The 27,786-nt window shown below is 34.7% G+C and overlaps 2 protein-coding genes, 1 long non-coding RNA gene and 1 pseudogene across 3 annotated transcripts; 3 read left to right on the top strand and 1 right to left on the bottom strand.

Moving 5' to 3' along the window:
• The first annotated feature begins 523 nt into the window (after nt 1–523).
• Nucleotides 524–16,761, top strand: LOC136419068 (polyubiquitin-B). The gene is made up of 3 exons (XM_066405237.1): nt 524–757; nt 8,514–8,741; nt 16,498–16,761. Exons 1-3 carry the CDS (start codon nt 524–526, stop codon nt 16,759–16,761), a joined length of 726 nt encoding a protein of 241 aa, XP_066261334.1.
• Nucleotides 16,762–16,820: 59 nt separating this feature from the next.
• On the top strand, nt 16,821–20,016 carry LOC136419071 (uncharacterized). The gene is made up of 2 exons (XR_010753065.1): nt 16,821–17,028; nt 17,089–20,016. It is a non-coding gene; the product is annotated as an uncharacterized lncRNA (long non-coding RNA).
• A 2,014-nt stretch (nt 20,017–22,030) lies between these two features.
• Nucleotides 22,031–23,145, bottom strand: LOC136419067 (protein PRRC1-like; annotated as a pseudogene).
• Nucleotides 23,146–26,669: 3,524 nt separating this feature from the next.
• On the top strand, nt 26,670–27,523 carry LOC136419066 (uncharacterized). Its single transcript, XM_066405236.1, has one exon. It carries the CDS (start codon nt 26,670–26,672, stop codon nt 27,474–27,476), a length of 807 nt encoding a protein of 268 aa, XP_066261333.1. The 3' UTR covers nt 27,477–27,523.
• Nucleotides 27,524–27,786: the final 263 nt, after the last annotated feature.

The following is a 27,786-nucleotide window of genomic DNA, read 5'->3' as shown; positions in this document are numbered from 1 at the left end:
ATTAACGTAAATACGTGAAATGTGCTGCTAACCATTTCACGAGCCCGTAATTAAGGAAAAAAAGACAAAACAACAGGTCATTAATGGGTCGAGAGCACTTATTCCAATAAAAATTTTACCAAGTGCCAACGAGGTTGAGAAACAAATAAAAAGGAACCAAAATATCTGACCTTATAAAGCAACATGAGGGACAAAGTACTTCCCGAAGGTCTAAAAAGGGTGCCCAGGAAACGTGCCAGTCCAGCGCTTGTACATTTTCAAGGTGTGCCTCAACGTTCGATATTTTCATAGAAGGTGGAAAAAGTTAAGACCCAGTTAAAGTTAACCGCACATTCTTAATTTGACACTGATTTGCGGGAAATAGTGTTACAGCGTTTTTCATTTTCATAAGGTGTCGACATCCTGTTATTTCATAAAATGGGGGATAATTCATGTTTGCATTGAAATATCAACCGAGAAACGTAGTAAACTAAACATGCTTATAATTTATGATATTGATTCTAAACGTACATTTCTTTCTAGGATGCAGACCTTCGTAAAGACCTTGACTGGCAAAACTATCACTTTGGAAGTCGAACCGTCTGACACCGTCGAAAATGTGAAAACGGAGATTCAGGACAAAGAGGGCATCCCACCAGACCAACAGCGTCTCATCTTCGCTGGCAAACAGCTGGAAGATGGTCGCATCCTGTCTGACTATAACATTCAGAAGGAATCCACTCTCCGTCTCGTTTTGAGATTAAGAGGAGGCATGCAGGTCTTCGTTAAGACTTCTATAATTCAATGCAAATAATATAATGTATTTTTTCAGGCGAGTGATTTGGAGGCACTTGTAAAAGAGCTTCCCATACGTGAAATAGAGAAAAAAGTTATAACAATGTCATTGGAACTGGCTACATCCAGGTTCGAGACTGAGCTTGAAAAGAAAAATACAGAGCTCATAGAGGCTAAAACCAGGCTCGAGACTGAGCTTGAAAAGAAAAATTTAGAAATCCAGAAGAATTCAGAAATCCATAAAAAAGATATCGAAATTGCGGTCATGACAATGAGAACCGAACTAGTAAGTTAACGCCACTTTAATTGCTGTGAATCAATGTAAATTGTCGTTGGTATCTTTTAGATGATTTCTAATTGGGAAAATATTAAACACCTAAAACTTCTTGAATTACGAAGTTTTTTGAATATGTTTGATAATAAGAAATTAAGGGGAACCCATAGTTGGAGAACAAGAAGATTTCTACTCTTTGCCGAACAAAACATCAAACAATTTTGTGAGTGGAAGTTATCCTTGACCACCTTTGAAAAGAATTTTGAAACATTCTATGAAAAGATTTGCTCATCGGCTCATCCTCAGTTTGACATTGACGAGATATGCCAGTTAGACGTTTCGTTCTTAACCAGTTTTGAAATTAGATTCATAGGATTTTTATGGGAATCATATCCACTTATTCCTGACAAGTTAGTATTGAAAGTGGGAGAGGAAAAGTACGAGCCCGTATTTAAGAAATACAAAAAACCTGTAGAAACTTGATTTTGTTAAAATTTAGCACGATAAAAATTTAAATCAAAACTCAGTTTACTTGTTAAAGCAATTTTTGAAAATTTAATTTTTAGACGCCTTTCGGGGACTTAAAGAAAACTCTGTTTTGGAAACTTTTTGCGTGGTCGAAATTTTTTAATATGATTGTAATAATCTTGTAGAGTGGATTTTTCTAAGTATGCCCTGAAAATTTGATTTAAATCGAATTACAAATAAGGCAGTTAGAGCCTTTTAAAATAGCCAAAAATGATCCGATTTCATCATTTTGTTTGAAAATCGTCACTTTTTGGCCAGATTAAAAAGGCTGTAACTCCCTTATTTGTGTTTCGATTTTGATCAAATTTTCGGAGCATACCTTAAAAAAATCCACTCTGCAAGATTATTACAATCATATTAAAAAAATTTCACCACGCAAAAAGTTTCCAAAACAGAGTTTTCTTTAAGACTCCGAAAAGCACTCTAAAGGTTAAATTTTCAAAAATTGCTCAGACAAGTAAACTGAGTCTTGATTTGAACCGCGTGATCAATTTTAATTTCATTTTGTTCAAAAAATATTCTCTCAACTTCCGTCTTGTAAATTGTTTGCCATTATCACACGTGATAGATATAGACAATCCAAGCCTTGGAAAGATTTCTTTTAGTATCTTTATAGTATTATCAGCGGTAATAGTGCACATAACTTTTACCTCTTTGTATGGACTGTAGAAATCAACTATGACATAAAGATAAACGCCATTTGGTAACAGCCCCATAAAGTCTACCGCTACATCTATCCAGGGACTACTTGGCATCGACCTTCTTTTCATGGGATTTGATGAAACAGGAGTAGATTCTAATGTGTAACCCTTTTATGATTTTACCTTCTTTACGGCATTCTCATCGATCCTGGGCCACTAAACTTTCGTTCTTGATCTACTTTTCGTGGCTACGATTCGCGGATGCCTTTCATGAGCCGCCGCCGCCAAAGTTCGTTTCCTCCATTTTTTAGCAATAACTATTTTTGTGCCGCTTAAGAGGGTTCCTTCGCACTTACAAAATTCCTCTCGGAACGTTCGACAGTATTTAATCGATTCATATCCATATATTCGCGTTAATGCCAGTTATCAACTTTTGGATTTCTTGGTCATTTTCCAAATTTTCTCAGATTTCCTTTAGAGTTACAGCTGTCGAAAAGTAGCATATTCTATTATTTGATGTACATGACTTTGATTTCCAAAAGGAAGTGGACCGATCTGGCACGATCTGGCGACAAAGAATCGGCAATACCGACTTTTCTAGGCCGAAAAATAATTTTGTGCCTAAAAGATTGAAGGCGAAGCACCCCTCTCTCAATGCGTGCACGTGGTCGCCACTTTGATCTAAATATTACTTCAAGAGGTTTGTGATCTGTTCGAAGAGAGTTCGAACTCGTCCTTTCCCTACAGGGTTCGCCATCATTACTCCGGCCTCGGTTCCTGGTGTCTTTGTATAAATGTCAATATAAAACGTTTATTACTGTACTCGTTTATATTGAAAAGCTGCACGATTTAATAATATTTTTGTTTATACAGGGTGTTCAGTTTTCGCTGTGTGCAGCACAAAGTTATAGTTTTTTAAATAACAGCCCATAGTTTCTTTACGCCATTTGATGAAGCCTTAATTTAGAAGAAAAATGCATTAAACATTTTTTAAATTGATTGCTGCGTTGCCATATTAGAGCAATTTCTTTTAAAATGCAGCATCAGAAAAAAAAATTATCACAAAACTGGTGTTTTTTGAAATTTTAATTTTTTTTTGTAAATTAGCGGTACTTCTTTTACTTCCAAATTTCCAATGAATTCATAGCCGATAAAGTAATTTCCTCTTTTACTACGTTACAGAAATCTGTAAATAATATATCCTTTTTATGTCAAACGTAATTATGAAACCAAAAAATAGATGGAGCCGACGGACATTATTTGAGCAAATTTTTTAACCTTCAGTTTCCCATCTATTCCTTCTTTTATCTAGGGGGAATAAATTGTAACAAATGTCGCTACCAGTCTATTTTTCGTGCTGTACTCGAATGAGTACGACGGGATAAAATAGGTTAAGTCCGGTTCGGGCGTAATTAAGGCTTTGCAAATAAAGAAAGAATAAGTTTCGACTTATTAAGTGTGTTACTACGCTTCAAATTCAACCAATTTTAATCTTTTGCGATGTAAGGTACAATAACGCTGGGTGTGGACAAGCTAGCGAGATGGACCCTGGTAGTGTGAGGTTATAACAAAATTAATACTGTAAAATGTGTGATTTTCCACTAGTATCCCGTTGAAATTTCGGTAATCGAGGGAATCTGTAGTCGCAAATGTGGGTATGATTTTTTCGCTAGTAAACGTTCTCATCAGAACAATACTTTTAATACCAACAACGCACATATGTGAATGAAACTGGCTATTGTTCTGGTTAATAATGACCATCAATCATCAAAATAGAAATGTTCATGTGGTGATGAAGAACTTACTAGAACAACGTTACTACCGGTGAACTATCGATAGTTGCAGCTGTGGATAGTTCTTATCTAGAGGTGTATTGATTATGCTTTCCACAGCTATAGGTAGTATGATAATTGACAACTATCGATAGTGTTTGAAAACTACCCTCCTAATATACAGAATGGTCCTCCAGGAAGTCCCTCCAGCGATCGCGGGGAAAACATAATTTGTAAAAATCTGAAAATCAGGGGATATGCCTACACACTTACCCGCAAAAGTGAAGGTACAGTCGCAAAACAAAATTCTGTAAACCGTATTTTTCGAGTGATTTTGTTCAAATTTTGTATAATGAAAATTAAAACTAAAACTCAATTTACGTGTCCGAACAATTTTTGAAAAATTAATTCTTAGAGTGCTTCTCGGGGGCTTAAAAAAAGCTCTGTTTTGGAAACTTTTTGTGTGGTAGAAATTTTTAAATATGTTTGTAAAAGTCTTGTAGAGGGAATTTTTCTACATATATCCTGCAAATTTGATGAAAATCGAAGCACAAATAAAAGAGTTATAGCCTTTTAAAATCGTCAAAAATTACCCCATTTCATCATTTTATTCGAAAACTGTCACTTTTTGGCGATTTTAAAAGGCTGTAACTCTCTTATTTGTCCTTCGATTTTGATAAAATTTCCAGGATATATGTAGAAAAATCCCCTCTACAAGAGTATTACAATTTTTGTGTGTGGGGTTTCCCTCGCACAAATAATTTCCGAAATAGAGCTTTTTTAAGTCCTCGAAAAGCTCTCGAAAAATTAAATTTTTGAAAATTAGTCGGACACGTAAACTGAGGTTTGGTTTGAATTTTCATTATACAAAATCTGAACAAAATCAGTCGAAAAATACGGTTTACAGAATTTTGTTTTGCGACTGTACCTTCACTTTTGCAGGTGAGTGTAAGTCGTTGGTGGGGGACACACATTAAAAATATTTTCAAGACAACGGTACTTCCAGTGTTACCAGAAGCAGTTATCTAGTCGCCTATTTTAAATAGAACACCCTATATTTTATTGCATTTTTAGACTCTACCATGAATTCTGAACACTTTTTATATGAAACGTTTTATGCTTATGTTTAACGGTTCTGGAGATATTTGCCCTTCTTAAACATGAAATTTAACAGTTGCGGTGATTGATGCATTTGGTGATATTATGAAAAGGGAAAATTGTATCGCTGCAATTTTTTGAGGTATTGCTAATAAAGCAATACTTTAGCCGCGTATGGAGTAAAACTCGCGAAATAACCTACAGTAATAATTAACAGTAAATAATTCTTAAAGTTGATAATCACACATCGTTAAAAACTGGTGTTTTTTAAATAGCAACCCACATTTTTCTTAACGTCATCGTGTTAAACTCGAAAAATAACTGTCACTTTGTGTTTCAATGCCCATTCCTAAAATCGACCATTTTGATTTTATTAAAAGAAAACTTACGAGTTAAGAAAAATGGGGGTTCCTATTTAAAAAACACGAGTTTTTAATGATTTGTCATTATAAAGTTTAAGAATTATTTATGAACGCCCTGTATGTTATTTCACGAGTTTTACTCCATACGCGGCTCAAGTATTGCTTTATTGGCAATACCTAAAAAAAATTGCAGTGATTCAATTTTCCCTTTTCACAATATCATCAAAAGAATCAATCGCTGTAACTGTGAAATTTCATGGTTAAGTGTAAATATCTCCAGAACGGGGTTAAAGATAAGCGAAAAATGTTTCATATAAAAGGTGTTCAGAATTCATCGTAGAATCTAAAAATGCAATAAAATATAAGACGTTCTATTTAAAATAAGCGACTCGACATCTACTTCCGGTATAATAGGAAGTATTGCAATCTTGAAAATATTTTTAACGTGTGTCCCAACTGACTTAGATATATCCTCCGATTTTCAGATTTTTACAAATTTTGGTTTTCCCGCAATCGATCGAGGGACTTCCCCAAGGACCACCCCGTACAGTCAACGGCAACACTTCAGAAATGAAACGTGTAAAATGTAGTTAACAAAAACTAAATCGGGAGGAAGAGTTTATAAACATTAAATAAAGGTACATACGTATGTGGTTACACAAAAAACCTAGGAATAATCATAACTGCATATTGATTAATAAGTTAATATCCTATAATAAACCTTTAAGACACAAAAGTCAATACAACAGGATATTAGAAATTGATATGTTACAGTTCTTCATCTTATTAGCATCCACGATGTTAAATGATATACTATAATACGGGATATTTTTAAATTTGAATTTATCAGAAAATTTTATTTTTATTAAAAGTCGGTGCATTCTTGCAAATTCAATATTCAATTATTTATCAAATTTGCATATCTCATTTCATATGGGGCAGATTCGAGTTACGAAAATGGATTGTGAGTAAAAGTACCTTTATTTGTAATTTTAGAGGAAACATGTTTTTTGTGAAATATTGTTTAGAATATTAAAAGATAAGCCTAACAATGAAGTTTCAAGTTTCTATTCCATAAAACACTTTTCTAGAATTTTTACGATTTGCCTCTTACAGGATGTGAAACAAATTTATTTAATATGTCAGTTTTGTTTTAGAAAGGATTAAAAAATACGAATGATAAATACAAATTAATTTGTTTGAGAGTCATTAATGTTAAGCTTTTTTTTTAGTGCAGACCTCATTTTATTCATTGTTTAGTTCATAATCAAATCCTAATTTAATTCGAACATTATTATACTAACGTAACAAACTTGAAACTTCATTGTTAAGATTATCTTTTAATTCTAAACAATTTTTTATAATACACGTTTCCTCTAAAATTAAAAATAAAGGTACTTTACTCACAATCCATTTTCATAATTCGAATCTCCCCCACACGAAATGAGATATACACAAATTTCATAAACTGCGTTTTGAGTTTGCAGGAATGCACAAAACTTTCTTCCAAAAATAAAATTTGCTGCTAAATTGAAATTTAAAAAAATCCCATACGGTACGTATTTTCTACCAGTCACTGCATATAGAGGGTGTCCCTGAAATGACCGTACAACACTTAACCACCACAAATTACTTAACCAAAAATAAGGTGATCTAGGTAAACTTACCTACATATTCAATGTGGCTTCTTTTTGCCGCTACAGGGCGTCAAGGTTCTCGAATTAATATAGTTTTTTCGAAATAATTTCTAAACGCCTTTCACTAATTTTCGGACTAAGAGTTACAACATAAATTGGCGTGTTTTTTCGTAGATGGGTTCTTTTTTTAAGGCACGAAAATAGTAAAAATGACGAGTAGTTCGTAAATAAAAGCTTGTATTTTTGTTACTCCCTCTACATATACTTTCTTTCCTTTTCTCCCACTAGCCGTTTTTTTAACTTTTCGATCTCTTGTAAAGTTTTCGCCAGACATACAGTTTCTCTACAAAAAAATAACTTACGAGTACTTTACATTTTATCACTTCGGACTGAAAACACATTTTACAAGAAAAAAGTTAAAATTCTACGTAACCACGAACTAGTTTTAATTTGTTAATTTATGGATTTTGGAAAACGGTAAACATGTTAAACATTTGTTATAAGAATTAAACTAGTCGGTAGTTACGTAGAATTTTTATTTTTTTCACGTAAAATGTGTTTTCGTTCTGAAGTGATAAAACGTAAAATACTCGTAAGTTATTTTTTTTGTAGAGTAACTGTATGTCTGGCAAAAATTTTATAAAAGACTAAAAAGTTTTAAAAAAAAGTCAGCTAGTGGCAGAAAAGAAAAGAAAGTATTTGTGCAGGGGGTAATAAAAATACAAGCTTTTATTTACGAACTACCCGTCAGTTTTACTATTTTCATGCAGTAAAAAAAGATCCAATCTACGTCAAAACACGCCAATTTACGTTGTAACTCTTAGACCGAGGATTAGTTAAAGGCGTTTCATAGATCATAGATGCTAAAGCTTTGGATATCGATGAGCAAACTGCAAAAATTAACGTAAATACGTGAAATGTGCTGCTAACCATTTCACGAGCCCGTAATTAAGGAAAAAAAGACAAAACAACAGGTCATTAATGGGTCGAGAGCACTTATTCCAATAAAAATTTTACCAAGTGCCAACGAGGTTGAGAAACAAATAAAAAGGAACCAAAATATCTGACCTTATAAAGCAACATGAGGGACAAAGTACTTCCCGAAGGTCTAAAAAGGGTGCCCAGGAAACGTGCCAGTCCAGCGCTTGTACATTTTCAAGGTGTGCCTCAACGTTCGATATTTTCATAGAAGGTGGAAAAAGTTAAGACCCAGTTAAAGTTAACCGCACATTCTTAATTTGACACTGATTTGCGGGAAATAGTGTTACAGCGTTTTTCATTTTCATAAGGTGTCGACATCCTGTTATTTCATAAAATGGGGGATAATTCATGTTTGCATTGAAATATCAACCGAGAAACGTAGTAAACTAAACATGCTTATAATTTATGATATTGATTCTAAACGTACATTTCTTTCTAGGATGCAGACCTTCGTAAAGACCTTGACTGGCAAAACTATCACTTTGGAAGTCGAACCGTCTGACACCGTCGAAAATGTGAAAACGGAGATTCAGGACAAAGAGGGCATCCCACCAGACCAACAGCGTCTCATCTTCGCTGGCAAACAGCTGGAAGATGGTCGCATCCTGTCTGACTATAACATTCAGAAGGAATCCACTCTCCGTCTCGTTTTGAGATTAAGAGGAGGCATGCAGGTCTTCGTTAAGACTTCTATAATTCAATGCAAATAATATAATGTATTTTTTCAGGCGAGTGATTTGGAGGCACTTGTAAAAGAGCTTCCCATACGTGAAATAGAGAAAAAAGTTATAACAATGTCATTGGAACTGGCTACATCCAGGTTCGAGACTGAGCTTGAAAAGAAAAATACAGAGCTCATAGAGGCTAAAACCAGGCTCGAGACTGAGCTTGAAAAGAAAAATTTAGAAATCCAGAAGAATTCAGAAATCCATAAAAAAGATATCGAAATTGCGGTCATGACAATGAGAACCGAACTAGTAAGTTAACGCCACTTTAATTGCTGTGAATCAATGTAAATTGTCGTTGGTATCTTTTAGATGATTTCTAATTGGGAAAATATTAAACACCTAAAACTTCTTGAATTACGAAGTTTTTTGAATATGTTTGATAATAAGAAATTAAGGGGAACCCATAGTTGGAGAACAAGAAGATTTCTACTCTTTGCCGAACAAAACATCAAACAATTTTGTGAGTGGAAGTTATCCTTGACCACCTTTGAAAAGAATTTTGAAACATTCTATGAAAAGATTTGCTCATCGGCTCATCCTCAGTTTGACATTGACGAGATATGCCAGTTAGACGTTTCGTTCTTAACCAGTTTTGAAATTAGATTCATAGGATTTTTATGGGAATCATATCCACTTATTCCTGACAAGTTAGTATTGAAAGTGGGAGAGGAAAAGTACGAGCCCGTATTTAAGAAATACAAAAAACCTGTAGAAACTTGATTTTGTTAAAATTTAGCACGATAAAAATTTAAATCAAAACTCAGTTTACTTGTTAAAGCAATTTTTGAAAATTTAATTTTTAGACGCCTTTCGGGGACTTAAAGAAAACTCTGTTTTGGAAACTTTTTGCGTGGTCGAAATTTTTTAATATGATTGTAATAATCTTGTAGAGTGGATTTTTCTAAGTATGCCCTGAAAATTTGATTTAAATCGAATTACAAATAAGGCAGTTAGAGCCTTTTAAAATAGCCAAAAATGATCCGATTTCATCATTTTGTTTGAAAATCGTCACTTTTTGGCCAGATTAAAAAGGCTGTAACTCCCTTATTTGTGTTTCGATTTTGATCAAATTTTCGGAGCATACCTTAAAAAAATCCACTCTGCAAGATTATTACAATCATATTAAAAAAATTTCACCACGCAAAAAGTTTCCAAAACAGAGTTTTCTTTAAGACTCCGAAAAGCACTCTAAAGGTTAAATTTTCAAAAATTGCTCAGACAAGTAAACTGAGTCTTGATTTGAACCGCGTGATCAATTTTAATTTCATTTTGTTCAAAAAATATTCTCTCAACTTCCGTCTTGTAAATTGTTTGCCATTATCACACGTGATAGATATAGACAATCCAAGCCTTGGAAAGATTTCTTTTAGTATCTTTATAGTATTATCAGCGGTAATAGTGCACATAACTTTTACCTCTTTGTATGGACTGTAGAAATCAACTATGACATAAAGATAAACGCCATTTGGTAACAGCCCCATAAAGTCTACCGCTACATCTATCCAGGGACTACTTGGCATCGACCTTCTTTTCATGGGATTTGATGAAACAGGAGTAGATTCTAATGTGTAACCCTTTTATGATTTTACCTTCTTTACGGCATTCTCATCGATCCTGGGCCACTAAACTTTCGTTCTTGATCTACTTTTCGTGGCTACGATTCGCGGATGCCTTTCATGAGCCGCCGCCGCCAAAGTTCGTTTCCTCCATTTTTTAGCAATAACTATTTTTGTGCCGCTTAAGAGGGTTCCTTCGCACTTACAAAATTCCTCTCGGAACGTTCGACAGTATTTAATCGATTCATATCCATATATTCGCGTTAATGCCAGTTATCAACTTTTGGATTTCTTGGTCATTTTCCAAATTTTCTCAGATTTCCTTTAGAGTTACAGCTGTCGAAAAGTAGCATATTCTATTATTTGATGTACATGACTTTGATTTCCAAAAGGAAGTGGACCGATCTGGCACGATCTGGCGACAAAGAATCGGCAATACCGACTTTTCTAGGCCGAAAAATAATTTTGTGCCTAAAAGATTGAAGGCGAAGCACCCCTCTCTCAATGCGTGCACGTGGTCGCCACTTTGATCTAAATATTACTTCAAGAGGTTTGTGATCTGTTCGAAGAGAGTTCGAACTCGTCCTTTCCCTACAGGGTTCGCCATCATTACTCCGGCCTCGGTTCCTGGTGTCTTTGTATAAATGTCAATATAAAACGTTTATTACTGTACTCGTTTATATTGAAAAGCTGCACGATTTAATAATATTTTTGTTTATACAGGGTGTTCAGTTTTCGCTGTGTGCAGCACAAAGTTATAGTTTTTTAAATAACAGCCCATAGTTTCTTTACGCCATTTGATGAAGCCTTAATTTAGAAGAAAAATGCATTAAACATTTTTTAAATTGATTGCTGCGTTGCCATATTAGAGCAATTTCTTTTAAAATGCAGCATCAGAAAAAAAAATTATCACAAAACTGGTGTTTTTTGAAATTTTAATTTTTTTTTGTAAATTAGCGGTACTTCTTTTACTTCCAAATTTCCAATGAATTCATAGCCGATAAAGTAATTTCCTCTTTTACTACGTTACAGAAATCTGTAAATAATATATCCTTTTTATGTCAAACGTAATTATGAAACCAAAAAATAGATGGAGCCGACGGACATTATTTGAGCAAATTTTTTAACCTTCAGTTTCCCATCTATTCCTTCTTTTATCTAGGGGGAATAAATTGTAACAAATGTCGCTACCAGTCTATTTTTCGTGCTGTACTCGAATGAGTACGACGGGATAAAATAGGTTAAGTCCGGTTCGGGCGTAATTAAGGCTTTGCAAATAAAGAAAGAATAAGTTTCGACTTATTAAGTGTGTTACTACGCTTCAAATTCAACCAATTTTAATCTTTTGCGATGTAAGGTACAATAACGCTGGGTGTGGACAAGCTAGCGAGATGGACCCTGGTAGTGTGAGGTTATAACAAAATTAATACTGTAAAATGTGTGATTTTCCACTAGTATCCCGTTGAAATTTCGGTAATCGAGGGAATCTGTAGTCGCAAATGTGGGTATGATTTTTTCGCTAGTAAACGTTCTCATCAGAACAATACTTTTAATACCAACAACGCACATATGTGAATGAAACTGGCTATTGTTCTGGTTAATAATGACCATCAATCATCAAAATAGAAATGTTCATGTGGTGATGAAGAACTTACTAGAACAACGTTACTACCGGTGAACTATCGATAGTTGCAGCTGTGGATAGTTCTTATCTAGAGGTGTATTGATTATGCTTTCCACAGCTATAGGTAGTATGATAATTGACAACTATCGATAGTGTTTGAAAACTACCCTCCTAATATACAGAATGGTCCTCCAGGAAGTCCCTCCAGCGATCGCGGGGAAAACATAATTTGTAAAAATCTGAAAATCAGGGGATATGCCTACACACTTACCCGCAAAAGTGAAGGTACAGTCGCAAAACAAAATTCTGTAAACCGTATTTTTCGAGTGATTTTGTTCAAATTTTGTATAATGAAAATTAAAACTAAAACTCAATTTACGTGTCCGAACAATTTTTGAAAAATTAATTCTTAGAGTGCTTCTCGGGGGCTTAAAAAAAGCTCTGTTTTGGAAACTTTTTGTGTGGTAGAAATTTTTAAATATGTTTGTAAAAGTCTTGTAGAGGGAATTTTTCTACATATATCCTGCAAATTTGATGAAAATCGAAGCACAAATAAAAGAGTTATAGCCTTTTAAAATCGTCAAAAATTACCCCATTTCATCATTTTATTCGAAAACTGTCACTTTTTGGCGATTTTAAAAGGCTGTAACTCTCTTATTTGTCCTTCGATTTTGATAAAATTTCCAGGATATATGTAGAAAAATCCCCTCTACAAGAGTATTACAATTTTTGTGTGTGGGGTTTCCCTCGCACAAATAATTTCCGAAATAGAGCTTTTTTAAGTCCTCGAAAAGCTCTCGAAAAATTAAATTTTTGAAAATTAGTCGGACACGTAAACTGAGGTTTGGTTTGAATTTTCATTATACAAAATCTGAACAAAATCAGTCGAAAAATACGGTTTACAGAATTTTGTTTTGCGACTGTACCTTCACTTTTGCAGGTGAGTGTAAGTCGTTGGTGGGGGACACACATTAAAAATATTTTCAAGACAACGGTACTTCCAGTGTTACCAGAAGCAGTTATCTAGTCGCCTATTTTAAATAGAACACCCTATATTTTATTGCATTTTTAGACTCTACCATGAATTCTGAACACTTTTTATATGAAACGTTTTATGCTTATGTTTAACGGTTCTGGAGATATTTGCCCTTCTTAAACATGAAATTTAACAGTTGCGGTGATTGATGCATTTGGTGATATTATGAAAAGGGAAAATTGTATCGCTGCAATTTTTTGAGGTATTGCTAATAAAGCAATACTTTAGCCGCGTATGGAGTAAAACTCGCGAAATAACCTACAGTAATAATTAACAGTAAATAATTCTTAAAGTTGATAATCACACATCGTTAAAAACTGGTGTTTTTTAAATAGCAACCCACATTTTTCTTAACGTCATCGTGTTAAACTCGAAAAATAACTGTCACTTTGTGTTTCAATGCCCATTCCTAAAATCGACCATTTTGATTTTATTAAAAGAAAACTTACGAGTTAAGAAAAATGGGGGTTCCTATTTAAAAAACACGAGTTTTTAATGATTTGTCATTATAAAGTTTAAGAATTATTTATGAACGCCCTGTATGTTATTTCACGAGTTTTACTCCATACGCGGCTCAAGTATTGCTTTATTGGCAATACCTAAAAAAAATTGCAGTGATTCAATTTTCCCTTTTCACAATATCATCAAAAGAATCAATCGCTGTAACTGTGAAATTTCATGGTTAAGTGTAAATATCTCCAGAACGGGGTTAAAGATAAGCGAAAAATGTTTCATATAAAAGGTGTTCAGAATTCATCGTAGAATCTAAAAATGCAATAAAATATAAGACGTTCTATTTAAAATAAGCGACTCGACATCTACTTCCGGTATAATAGGAAGTATTGCAATCTTGAAAATATTTTTAACGTGTGTCCCAACTGACTTAGATATATCCTCCGATTTTCAGATTTTTACAAATTTTGGTTTTCCCGCAATCGATCGAGGGACTTCCCCAAGGACCACCCCGTACAGTCAACGGCAACACTTCAGAAATGAAACGTGTAAAATGTAGTTAACAAAAACTAAATCGGGAGGAAGAGTTTATAAACATTAAATAAAGGTACATACGTATGTGGTTACACAAAAAACCTAGGAATAATCATAACTGCATATTGATTAATAAGTTAATATCCTATAATAAACCTTTAAGACACAAAAGTCAATACAACAGGATATTAGAAATTGATATGTTACAGTTCTTCATCTTATTAGCATCCACGATGTTAAATGATATACTATAATACGGGATATTTTTAAATTTGAATTTATCAGAAAATTTTATTTTTATTAAAAGTCGGTGCATTCTTGCAAATTCAATATTCAATTATTTATCAAATTTGCATATCTCATTTCATATGGGGCAGATTCGAGTTACGAAAATGGATTGTGAGTAAAAGTACCTTTATTTGTAATTTTAGAGGAAACATGTTTTTTGTGAAATATTGTTTAGAATATTAAAAGATAAGCCTAACAATGAAGTTTCAAGTTTCTATTCCATAAAACACTTTTCTAGAATTTTTACGATTTGCCTCTTACAGGATGTGAAACAAATTTATTTAATATGTCAGTTTTGTTTTAGAAAGGATTAAAAAATACGAATGATAAATACAAATTAATTTGTTTGAGAGTCATTAATGTTAAGCTTTTTTTTTAGTGCAGACCTCATTTTATTCATTGTTTAGTTCATAATCAAATCCTAATTTAATTCGAACATTATTATACTAACGTAACAAACTTGAAACTTCATTGTTAAGATTATCTTTTAATTCTAAACAATTTTTTATAATACACGTTTCCTCTAAAATTAAAAATAAAGGTACTTTACTCACAATCCATTTTCATAATTCGAATCTCCCCCACACGAAATGAGATATACACAAATTTCATAAACTGCGTTTTGAGTTTGCAGGAATGCACAAAACTTTCTTCCAAAAATAAAATTTGCTGCTAAATTGAAATTTAAAAAAATCCCATACGGTACGTATTTTCTACCAGTCACTGCATATAGAGGGTGTCCCTGAAATGACCGTACAACACTTAACCACCACAAATTACTTAACCAAAAATAAGGTGATCTAGGTAAACTTACCTACATATTCAATGTGGCTTCTTTTTGCCGCTACAGGGCGTCAAGGTTCTCGAATTAATATAGTTTTTTCGAAATAATTTCTAAACGCCTTTCACTAATTTTCGGACTAAGAGTTACAACATAAATTGGCGTGTTTTTTCGTAGATGGGTTCTTTTTTTAAGGCACGAAAATAGTAAAAATGACGAGTAGTTCGTAAATAAAAGCTTGTATTTTTGTTACTCCCTCTACATATACTTTCTTTCCTTTTCTCCCACTAGCCGTTTTTTTAACTTTTCGATCTCTTGTAAAGTTTTCGCCAGACATACAGTTTCTCTACAAAAAAATAACTTACGAGTACTTTACATTTTATCACTTCGGACTGAAAACACATTTTACAAGAAAAAAGTTAAAATTCTACGTAACCACGAACTAGTTTTAATTTGTTAATTTATGGATTTTGGAAAACGGTAAACATGTTAAACATTTGTTATAAGAATTAAACTAGTCGGTAGTTACGTAGAATTTTTATTTTTTTCACGTAAAATGTGTTTTCGTTCTGAAGTGATAAAACGTAAAATACTCGTAAGTTATTTTTTTTGTAGAGTAACTGTATGTCTGGCAAAAATTTTATAAAAGACTAAAAAGTTTTAAAAAAAAGTCAGCTAGTGGCAGAAAAGAAAAGAAAGTATTTGTGCAGGGGGTAATAAAAATACAAGCTTTTATTTACGAACTACCCGTCAGTTTTACTATTTTCATGCAGTAAAAAAAGATCCAATCTACGTCAAAACACGCCAATTTACGTTGTAACTCTTAGACCGAGGATTAGTTAAAGGCGTTTCATAGATCATAGATGCTAAAGCTTTGGATATCGATGAGCAAACTGCAAAAATTAACGTAAATACGTGAAATGTGCTGCTAACCATTTCACGAGCCCGTAATTAAGGAAAAAAAGACAAAACAACAGGTCATTAATGGGTCGAGAGCACTTATTCCAATAAAAATTTTACCAAGTGCCAACGAGGTTGAGAAACAAATAAAAAGGAACCAAAATATCTGACCTTATAAAGCAACATGAGGGACAAAGTACTTCCCGAAGGTCTAAAAAGGGTGCCCAGGAAACGTGCCAGTCCAGCGCTTGTACATTTTCAAGGTGTGCCTCAACGTTCGATATTTTCATAGAAGGTGGAAAAAGTTAAGACCCAGTTAAAGTTAACCGCACATTCTTAATTTGACACTGATTTGCGGGAAATAGTGTTACAGCGTTTTTCATTTTCATAAGGTGTCGACATCCTGTTATTTCATAAAATGGGGGATAATTCATGTTTGCATTGAAATATCAACCGAGAAACGTAGTAAACTAAACATGCTTATAATTTATGATATTGATTCTAAACGTACATTTCTTTCTAGGATGCAGACCTTCGTAAAGACCTTGACTGGCAAAACTATCACTTTGGAAGTCGAACCGTCTGACACCGTCGAAAATGTGAAAACGGAGATTCAGGACAAAGAGGGCATCCCACCAGACCAACAGCGTCTCATCTTCGCTGGCAAACAGCTGGAAGATGGTCGCATCCTGTCTGACTATAACATTCAGAAGGAATCCACTCTCCGTCTCGTTTTGAGATTAAGAGGAGGCATGCAGGTCTTCGTTAAGACTTCTATAATTCAATGCAAATAATATAATGTATTTTTTCAGGCGAGTGATTTGGAGGCACTTGTAAAAGAGCTTCCCATACGTGAAATAGAGAAAAAAGTTATAACAATGTCATTGGAACTGGCTACATCCAGGTTCGAGACTGAGCTTGAAAAGAAAAATACAGAGCTCATAGAGGCTAAAACCAGGCTCGAGACTGAGCTTGAAAAGAAAAATTTAGAAATCCAGAAGAATTCAGAAATCCATAAAAAAGATATCGAAATTGCGGTCATGACAATGAGAACCGAACTAGTAAGTTAACGCCACTTTAATTGCTGTGAATCAATGTAAATTGTCGTTGGTATCTTTTAGATGATTTCTAATTGGGAAAATATTAAACACCTAAAACTTCTTGAATTACGAAGTTTTTTGAATATGTTTGATAATAAGAAATTAAGGGGAACCCATAGTTGGAGAACAAGAAGATTTCTACTCTTTGCCGAACAAAACATCAAACAATTTTGTGAGTGGAAGTTATCCTTGACCACCTTTGAAAAGAATTTTGAAACATTCTATGAAAAGATTTGCTCATCGGCTCATCCTCAGTTTGACATTGACGAGATATGCCAGTTAGACGTTTCGTTCTTAACCAGTTTTGAAATTAGATTCATAGGATTTTTATGGGAATCATATCCACTTATTCCTGACAAGTTAGTATTGAAAGTGGGAGAGGAAAAGTACGAGCCCGTATTTAAGAAATACAAAAAACCTGTAGAAACTTGATTTTGTTAAAATTTAGCACGATAAAAATTTAAATCAAAACTCAGTTTACTTGTTAAAGCAATTTTTGAAAATTTAATTTTTAGACGCCTTTCGGGGACTTAAAGAAAACTCTGTTTTGGAAACTTTTTGCGTGGTCGAAATTTTTTAATATGATTGTAATAATCTTGTAGAGTGGATTTTTCTAAGTATGCCCTGAAAATTTGATTTAAATCGAATTACAAATAAGGCAGTTAGAGCCTTTTAAAATAGCCAAAAATGATCCGATTTCATCATTTTGTTTGAAAATCGTCACTTTTTGGCCAGATTAAAAAGGCTGTAACTCCCTTATTTGTGTTTCGATTTTGATCAAATTTTCGGAGCATACCTTAAAAAAATCCACTCTGCAAGATTATTACAATCATATTAAAAAAATTTCACCACGCAAAAAGTTTCCAAAACAGAGTTTTCTTTAAGACTCCGAAAAGCACTCTAAAGGTTAAATTTTCAAAAATTGCTCAGACAAGTAAACTGAGTCTTGATTTGAACCGCGTGATCAATTTTAATTTCATTTTGTTCAAAAAATATTCTCTCAACTTCCGTCTTGTAAATTGTTTGCCATTATCACACGTGATAGATATAGACAATCCAAGCCTTGGAAAGATTTCTTTTAGTATCTTTATAGTATTATCAGCGGTAATAGTGCACATAACTTTTACCTCTTTGTATGGACTGTAGAAATCAACTATGACATAAAGATAAACGCCATTTGGTAACAGCCCCATAAAGTCTACCGCTACATCTATCCAGGGACTACTTGGCATCGACCTTCTTTTCATGGGATTTGATGAAACAGGAGTAGATTCTAATGTGTAACCCTTTTATGATTTTACCTTCTTTACGGCATTCTCATCGATCCTGGGCCACTAAACTTTCGTTCTTGATCTACTTTTCGTGGCTACGATTCGCGGATGCCTTTCATGAGCCGCCGCCGCCAAAGTTCGTTTCCTCCATTTTTTAGCAATAACTATTTTTGTGCCGCTTAAGAGGGTTCCTTCGCACTTACAAAATTCCTCTCGGAACGTTCGACAGTATTTAATCGATTCATATCCATATATTCGCGTTAATGCCAGTTATCAACTTTTGGATTTCTTGGTCATTTTCCAAATTTTCTCAGATTTCCTTTAGAGTTACAGCTGTCGAAAAGTAGCATATTCTATTATTTGATGTACATGACTTTGATTTCCAAAAGGAAGTGGACCGATCTGGCACGATCTGGCGACAAAGAATCGGCAATACCGACTTTTCTAGGCCGAAAAATAATTTTGTGCCTAAAAGATTGAAGGCGAAGCACCCCTCTCTCAATGCGTGCACGTGGTCGCCACTTTGATCTAAATATTACTTCAAGAGGTTTGTGATCTGTTCGAAGAGAGTTCGAACTCGTCCTTTCCCTACAGGGTTCGCCATCATTACTCCGGCCTCGGTTCCTGGTGTCTTTGTATAAATGTCAATATAAAACGTTTATTACTGTACTCGTTTATATTGAAAAGCTGCACGATTTAATAATATTTTTGTTTATACAGGGTGTTCAGTTTTCGCTGTGTGCAGCACAAAGTTATAGTTTTTTAAATAACAGCCCATAGTTTCTTTACGCCATTTGATGAAGCCTTAATTTAGAAGAAAAATGCATTAAACATTTTTTAAATTGATTGCTGCGTTGCCATATTAGAGCAATTTCTTTTAAAATGCAGCATCAGAAAAAAAAATTATCACAAAACTGGTGTTTTTTGAAATTTTAATTTTTTTTTGTAAATTAGCAAATGAAAGTCACAGGTACTTAAAAACTTTATAAAATTTTTTAATCAACCATACTTTTTTGTACGAGAGCGTTAATTTTCAAAATTTTCAAGTTGCTGAAACTCATTTTTTTTTTAAATGGAACCCACGATCTTTTTGAAGCGCTTCTAATGTAGTTTTTGATTCTCTATTGATTTGCAAAAACATCTTTTTATCTAACATTTATAGTTTACAATTTTTTGCAAACAAAAAAAAAACAAAATAAACACCACGTTCACTAATTCGTTTTGTAGAAAATTCATTTTTGTGGAAAGTTAACGAAGGCAAGAAAGAAGGTAGTGACAGGTAATGTGACAACTAAATAAAATAAGTAATTTATGCTTTTGTTAAATAGAAGCAAAAGCTACTAGAATAAAACTGTTAGATTGTAATAATACCTGTTGCGATTTTATTGAAATTGTGTAGATATCTCCATAACTGTAAATGTTACATGGAAATATGTTATTTCAAATCAATAGAGAATTAAAAACTTAAACTATTTCGAACACTTATTAAATCAATATCCTTTTTTGTTATTTTTCATCGTTCTCCACCACCTTTATTTTATGAATATTTCCAAAACTGTAATTTTTAGATAAAAAGATGTTATCGCAAATCAATAAGGAATTAAAAAGTGCATTAGAAACACTTGAAAAAAATCATGGGTACCATTTAAAAAAAATGAGTTTCAGAAATTTGAAAAATTGGAAATGTAGCGCTCTCATACAAAAAAGTATGATGGAATAAAAAAATATATTTTAAAGTTTTTAAGTACCTCTGACTTTTATTTACTAATTTACAAAAACAAATTTCAAAAAACACCAGTTTTGTGATCATTTCTTTCTGATGCTGCATTTTTTAAGAAACTGCTCTAATATGGCAACACAGCAATCCATTAAAAAAAAAATTTAATGCAATTTTGTTTTACATTAAGGCTTCATCGAATGGCGTAAAAAAACTATGGGTTGTTATTTAAAAAAATATAACTTTGCGCTGCCCAGCGAAAACGGAATATCCTGCATAAACAAAAATATTATTAAATCCTACAGCTTTTCAATATAAATGAATACAGTGCTAAACATTTTATATTGACATTATACGACAAAGACACCAGGAACCGAGGCCGGAGTAATGGCAAACCCTGTATAGGTGCATTTGGAAGTGTTCAACGGCCCAGACTATTTCCAGAGCTTCCTTTTCAGTCTGACAATATCGTTTTTCAGGATCCGTAAGGCTCTCATTACCAAAAGCAATTACCCTAGGCCGGATATTATTAATCTGAATAAGAACAGCACCCAGACCCACTGGACTAGCGTCCGCGATAACCTGTGTTTGCAATGCAAATTCTGATATCACCGTTGTCTTTTAGAACCGGCACCATTGGTCATACCCCTTTCCGATAGATCATTTACCTTTTCAATAACATCAAGTTCGATTAATTCTTCCAAACTTTTATTTATTTTTGATTAAAGCAGAATGGGTTGGGGTGGGTACTCGCCGGTACGGTCGACTAACAGATACTACATTTTTATTAATGGGGATATTTGTCATTTTTGCCAGCATAACCCGACAGAACCTGTCTCCCCCTTACAGTTAAAGCTTTCCGATGCTGGGATATTTGCCATTTCCTGAAACAATTCCGTTCTTTTAACAAAATTATGTTGCGTGCATGTACATTTGAAAACCAAGCATACCTATATACTATGTACATATGTTCCACGTAATTAAATAATACTCGCTTATTTACTATTTACAATTCATTGGGTCCATAATAATTCATTTTTCCAAGTGAAAATTCGGTATTTATTTTATCCTATTCTTTATTTTTATTTATTTATTTAGCATTATTATTTATACCCTTATGCAAAAGGTCTATTTTTCATTTGGAACTTACCTTTGTTTTGATAATACATTAATAATGCTTAAATTCATTACACAATTTAAGCTTTATATTTCATTATGTTTGATATTTTATACAGGGACATATGTGTGAATTTAGGTTTTAGTTCCATTTCTTAATATATAAATACAAGTTACCACGTACCCTAGGCCCCCTTCCATTAGGCTTTAATCTATCGAATCGGTCGAATGTGTCGTACTTACCAGTTCATCCTCTTCGCCAATCTGGTATTCTTTAATAGCACAATCTTTTACATACATCTTGATGAAGTTAATAAATGATCTTAAATAATTTCCTCTCGCAATAAGAAGCATTAATTGTGCTGCTTGCGTGTGCATCGAAATATATTCTGCAATGATAAAGTTTAGCTTAGCTAAGCATGAAACGGATTGAGATGAGGAAATTTTACTTTCCGTTTTACAACACAGGGCTCTTGAGATAAAAGGAGGAGAAGTAATATTCTTACCAAAAACACGATTAATCAACAGAAAACTGTAACCTTCAATGTCCTCTCATATTATGTAAAGGGCAATGTGACCAATTTCTAAGACCCACTGTATAAATAAATTTATAGTGTAGGGAGTGTGCTTCATTAATACACAAATTTCGTAACCGTAGTTTGTAATTATTATACATAAATTTTTTATATAGCAATACATCATATTTACATATTGTAAACTATTTACAAATACAAGGAACTACGTGAGATTAAGACAATATGCACATATTTATTATAGATAATGATTTTTTTTTTATTTTTCATAAGCTAAGATTAGACAATAAATATTATTGAAACCTTATAGAATTGGAAGATTATTATCACTTGGATTGTGATTGTGGTAAATAGTCCTTGTACAATTTAAAGTGTACTCTTGCTGCTAAGAATATAGCGTCCCTCCTGGGTACACCAGACACTCGCTCCTGCCAACATGGAACTCCCTGCCCAAGAATTAATATAAATTAGATAAATTGAACTTACCTTTAGATACTCTGATAACTTTTGTTCGACATCAATATCTGCCACTTCTTTGCTTCTTTATCTGGGACTGGGATCGCTTGAGAAAAGGTGTGAATTTGCATACTGAGATCTTTATGTTTGAGTAAAAGTAAACTAACATTAAACCAACTAAAAACCTTTAATGTGGAAATATTTAAAAACAGACAAATTTATTTCCTTCTTTCAATAAAACCCTTTCCACAGCTATGGTGGGGGTTTTTCTGAATTTAAAGGATTAATCTATCCTTTCTTCTGCAAGAACAAGGCCTGCGTCAATCCCAATTGTGATTTTTTTGACACTGTTGATTATTTAATACCACTAAAAATAGGTGCTCATAAAATCTCTAGGTAAATCAATATAAACTCTCATTTATTTAACCCATGTTTTCCTGAAACACTGAATGTCCAGCCTCCCTAACACCACTCGCTATGTCCTCCTCTTCTGTGGCTGCGGTAATTTCCATTGCCTCCTTAAACTAACCTATTAACTGATTAACCATACAGTTTTTTAAAATCCTTTAACATACAAATATATTCACTCATTCGAGGGTCCAAAGTGGTTATAATTGAGTCAACAGAACTTTTTGCTTTCTGAACTATTTTAGTCAAACAACCTGGCCTGAAAGAGTCCCTCTAACAAGCCCCAGGAAGCTACTTGAAGCCACTGGTGGTTCCCCTTCAAATGGTTGTACAGATTTGAGTTGTGTTGTTGCTACTTTACTTGAAGGTATTGCGATACTGCGGGATTGGTAATTAAAAATTTTTTGTTGGAACTTAGGAGGATGTTATGTTATTAGGTTTAATATTGTCTGTGAGTTGTGTTGTATTTATGCGAGTTGTTAGCGGCCTTATTTGTGGCCTCCATTCGCCCGTCTACATCGCCTTTGTACTCTTCGGCGAGGACTTGCATCATACTTAATCGATCTCCACTTTCCATTACGACGGAATAAAAGCGAGACGAGCAATTCAGTCAATTTATTTGAGGGAGAAACAACGTGGATTTTAATCACTATTACTAATCACGGGGTACCACCTTGGTTTTCTAAAGTTCCTTTGCAAGAACTTTAAAGATTAACTTAGGAAACTTTAAATTAAAGGAAATTTAAGCCCACTGATGTGAACACTTATAATTCCATTAATAATAATTTAAAATTACAATTGAATAAATAAAAGAAAATATTTATAATGATAATTATAATCAACGAAAATAATAAAAAATATATATATATACAGGGTTGTCCACTAGGCGCGTGTCGGACGATTACGGCCTTATTCATAACTCTTTTTGAAAATTGTTTCTTCTTGTACATTTTAAAAATATTTTCATTTGCACAGGGTCCGTCAAAAAAAATGATACAACATAAAATGTTGTTTTTTTAAATGGAACACCCTAATTAGAATTGAATTTTTTTTATTCTACGTGCAATTTTAATACAAGTCTATTAATACATTGGCATTCTTAGAATTTATAGTTTTCAAGATATTTATATGCAATTGAATGTTAAAAGTGACAGTTACAGATGCCGGCAAAATTGCAAATTGCTAATGGGAATGGGAAGGTATTTTCTATCTCTTTTTTGCCACTATACACTAGAAGGTCCGTATTTTAGTATGCTAGGAAGCTTTGCTTAATACTATCTATAGGGCGTCCACGAAAACAGTGCCAAGTTGAACATCAATAAATGGTGAAAACTTGAAAATTTCAAATGGAACCCTACTATTATTTTGACGGTTTATGAAACTACGAAACCTAAGTTCATATTTAATTACCCACAGTAAAGTTGTATGATTTTTGTGTAATTTGGCTTTACAAGTTTATGCAAGGATGGTCCATCCTTAATTTCAATTATTATTTAATACTTTCTCAGGTCGGTGGCTATTGTTTAGCATACAGTTGCGGACAAAACATCAGCCCCAAATTCATAAACTTTATTTATGGAAACGTTGCAAGCTTATTATTGACCATTCAAACAACAAGCGAAATACACCATTTTGTAGAGAATTGGAAGCTCTATAAAACGCACAATTTTGCTTTTGCATAACTTTTATTTATAACGTAACAATCTTATTTAAACAAAACAAGGTAAAAATTCGACCGGACAAAACATCGGCCCCAAACCGAAGTCAAATGTGTTTCATTTTGTTTGTGTCAATATTTTTAAATGTTTTTTAAGTTACGTTTAGGTTATTTTGTTGGTATATTTATATGGCCATTTACACGTGGGATTACAATGAACAATGCCACGAGCCACACGTGTAATAGTCATCCATAACACACTTCTAGCTTTAAGTTTAGGTCAGCCAATCTTTAATTATAAAAGGGGAATTCCAATTAGCATAGGAAGTCAATTGAGTCTCTGCTTTCAAATGCTGCATTTTTACCTGTAACTTTTGTATTTTAAAAAATAAATAAAGTTTTTTTTTTAAGTCAAAACCAAAAAGTTAATAAAATTTTTATTTCCTTCGTTGTTTTTCCTCAAAAAAAATCTTGAAATTACGCTATTTTTCGAGGGTCTAGGCTAAGGCTTTCCCCCTTAAGATGTCGATTATTTTCATGTTGACTACATTGTCACTTGTCACCAGAACTAACGTATGTACAGGGTAAGAAATTTTGGCAATTCACATATAGGAAATCTCGATAATTGTAGAAGGAAAAATAAGAATAGAGTACTCTCTTTGATTTTCTTTAATAAAAAGTAGTTCTGTTTGTATTGAAATGGTTAGATAAATACTTATACGAACACGTAACGGTTGCCAAAAATCCTTAATCACATTCTTCTTACTATTTACCAATCATCATCCCAATTTAAGTAAAATCAATCGAAGGCTAATTCTATGCAAACTCTCTTTCCTCTTTTGGGCCTTGCCTCCTACACGCGTTCTCCAACTGTACAATTGCGGATACTCACGTGGTCTGATTTAAACACATAGTCAGAATAATTTTATACTTCCTTTATTTGAATAAACTATTAAGTGCACGTTCCTGCGTTGTGGGTTATGGTTGTACTAACTGCTCCGAGCTGCGAAAGTAGCTGATCAAGAAAACCCCTACACCGACAACGGGACAATGTTATGTGGTGGTTTACTTATGTCCTGGTTGTCTACGTGGGGTTTTCAGATCGGCTGTCTAGGAGTGGCTAGGGCGATCAAAACACACGACACAGGATCGTTCACTTATTTTATAACGAAAATAAATATATTGAAATAATAAAGATAACTGACTAAATCAATCAGAATAGTAAGCGTTCAGCAGCGACGTGTATAGCACGGAGGTCGGGTCAAGAGTCTGAGGAAGAAGAGCTTCCACAGGGCTGTTGCTCCTTTTAAAGGCAACCAACCCTTTCTACACTTCCGGGTACTGTCACCTATCCAGTGTCGCTCGAGTGAGTGTCACTCGTCGGTGCATGTTCCCGGAATCCATAGCTGTAGAGTAAGTAATCCATTACAGTGCTGCTGTCTCCGCCACACTTATTTGTCCTGTTGTCGGTGTAGGGGTTTTCTTGATCAGCTACTTTCGCAGCTCGGAGCAGTTAGTACAACCATAACCCACAACGCAGGAACATGCACTTAATAGTTTATTCAAATAAAGGAAGTATAAAATTATTCTGACTATGTGTTTAAATCAGACCACGTGAGTATCCGCAATTGTACAGTTGGAGAACGCGTGTAGGAGGCAAGGCCCAAAAGGAAAAAAGTGATTGTATTGGGCCGTTGGTCTTTTTAAAGGCAACCAACCCTTTCTGCACTTCCGGGCACTGTCACCTATCAAGTGTCGCTCGTGTGAGTGTCACTTGTCGGTGCAAGTTCCCGGAATCAACAGCTGTAGAGTAAGTAAACCACCACAGCGCTGCTGGCTCAGCCACATATTTGTGGTGCATTATACACTCGAGAGTAGTTCACACCGAGAACCTGCACCGACAAGTGACACTCACAGGAGTGACAGTTGACGAGTAGCAGGGACGGAAATAGCGAAAGGGTTGGTTAGCTATATAAACCCAAAACAGACCCTTAAAATCTCTCTTATATCTCCGATCTCTTATATCTCTGATCTCTTATACCTCATATACTCTTACTCTCAGTTCTCTCGAGGTAACGTACCACGATTATCACCCTCAGTATAGTATATACAGACTGTGATAATAAACGTAGCAATAGTTTTGTGTAAATAAAGATAGTCGAGCAGTATCAGCGCGTATTTTGTATCTACGACTAGTATCTTTGCCGGGTTAGAATACTGGTCCCTTCAGCGTGTCCGACTCGTAACGGGAGAATAGATCACCCCGTTAGCACCCACAACACGCCGCGTTACTCCGAACCCTATCGGTAAACGCAAACACCTACAAACCCGACAATTGGTGACCCCGACGTGATCAGCGCCATACGAAGCCCCAGTACAGGGAATCTCGACAACAAGAAGAACACAGAACGGCCCCAGTGACGCCAAAACCTAACACGAGGATCATGGCAAATCCAGGCCCGACAGAGAGTAGCAACAACGCCACAATGGTAGACAGAGTAGCAGTTAAGCCTCCTCCATTCTGGAGCAGAAACCCCGAACTTTGGTTTTGCCAACTGGAATCACAGTTCCAACTGGCTGGAGTTACAGCAGACTCTACCAAGTTCCACCACGTGGTCAGTGCTCTTAACTGTGAGGTCATCGAGCAGGTAGGGGACTTATTACGTAACCCCCCAGCTGGGGACATGTTCCTAGCGATAAAAGACAGGCTCATCACATTGTTCTCTGAGTCTGAAGAACAGAAATACAAAAAACTAGTCTCACACACATCACTGGGGGACAGGAAGCCGTCACATTTGTTGAATGAAATGGCAGGATTGGGCGGTACCTCGGTGTCGAAACGGCTACTCAAATCAATGTGGCTACAGCAGCTCCCGAATCAGATCCAGTCAATTCTGGCTAGCAGCAATGACCCACTGGAGCAGCTGGCAACGAGGGCAGATCAAATCGCTGAGATCCTACAGCCTAGTGTGTACCAGATCCAGCAACAGCCTGAAACCCCTAACTCGCCAACCTTAGCTGAAAGTTTGCGTCGGCTTACCTTGGAGGTGAAGGAAATAAAAGAAAAAATCCCACTTCTGACACCACGGGGAAGATCACAGAGTCGGAGAAGCTCAGGCTCAACAGGCCAAAGAAGGTCAAGATCGTCAAGCCGGAGACAGCAAGACTCAGGGACATGCTGGTATCACCAACGATTCAAGGAGAAGGCCACCAGGTGCTTACTGCCTTGCAATTTCAATGCGGAAAACTAGCCCCCACGTCGCTTAAGGCGAACAGCAACGTGGGACAGCCAGATCGCCACGCGTCCAGCTCTCTAGCTCCCACTAGTAGTAAGATAAATACTTATAGGCTAGTCATTAAGGACGATTTGACGGGAATCAGATTCCTAATTGACTCTGGCGCCGAGGTATCAATAGTTCCCCGCTCGAGGAGGGACCAGTGTGTTGATACCCGATTCAATTTACTCGCGGCAAATAATACGCAGATACCTGCATATGGCAACAAGCATTTAGCCGTCAGCTTAGGCCTGCGAAGGAAATTCAACTGGAATTTCATCGTAGC

The sequence above is a fragment of the Euwallacea similis genome, unplaced genomic scaffold (genome assembly GCF_039881205.1).
Source record: "Euwallacea similis isolate ESF13 unplaced genomic scaffold, ESF131.1 scaffold_65, whole genome shotgun sequence".
NCBI lineage: Eukaryota > Metazoa > Arthropoda > Insecta > Coleoptera > Curculionidae > Euwallacea > Euwallacea similis.
The sequence above is the reverse complement of the archived record's forward strand: the minus strand, read 5'-3'. Positions and strand labels throughout refer to the sequence as shown.

What these genes read in the sequence shown, in the direction of transcription:
- LOC136419068 (XM_066405237.1), top strand. Translation starts at nt 524, where the DNA reads ATGCAGACCTTCGTAAAGACCTTGACTGGCAAAACTATCACTTTGGAA. An exon ending in GATTAAGAGGAGGCATGCAG is followed by an intron (nt 758 to 8,513) that starts GTCTTCGTTAAG and finishes TCTAGGATGCAG; the next exon opens with ACCTTCGTAAAGACCTTGAC. An exon ending in GATTAAGAGGAGGCATGCAG is followed by an intron (nt 8,742 to 16,497) that starts GTCTTCGTTAAG and finishes TCTAGGATGCAG; the next exon opens with ACCTTCGTAAAGACCTTGAC.
- LOC136419066 (XM_066405236.1), top strand. Translation starts at nt 26,670, where the DNA reads ATGGCAAATCCAGGCCCGACAGAGAGTAGCAACAACGCCACAATGGTA.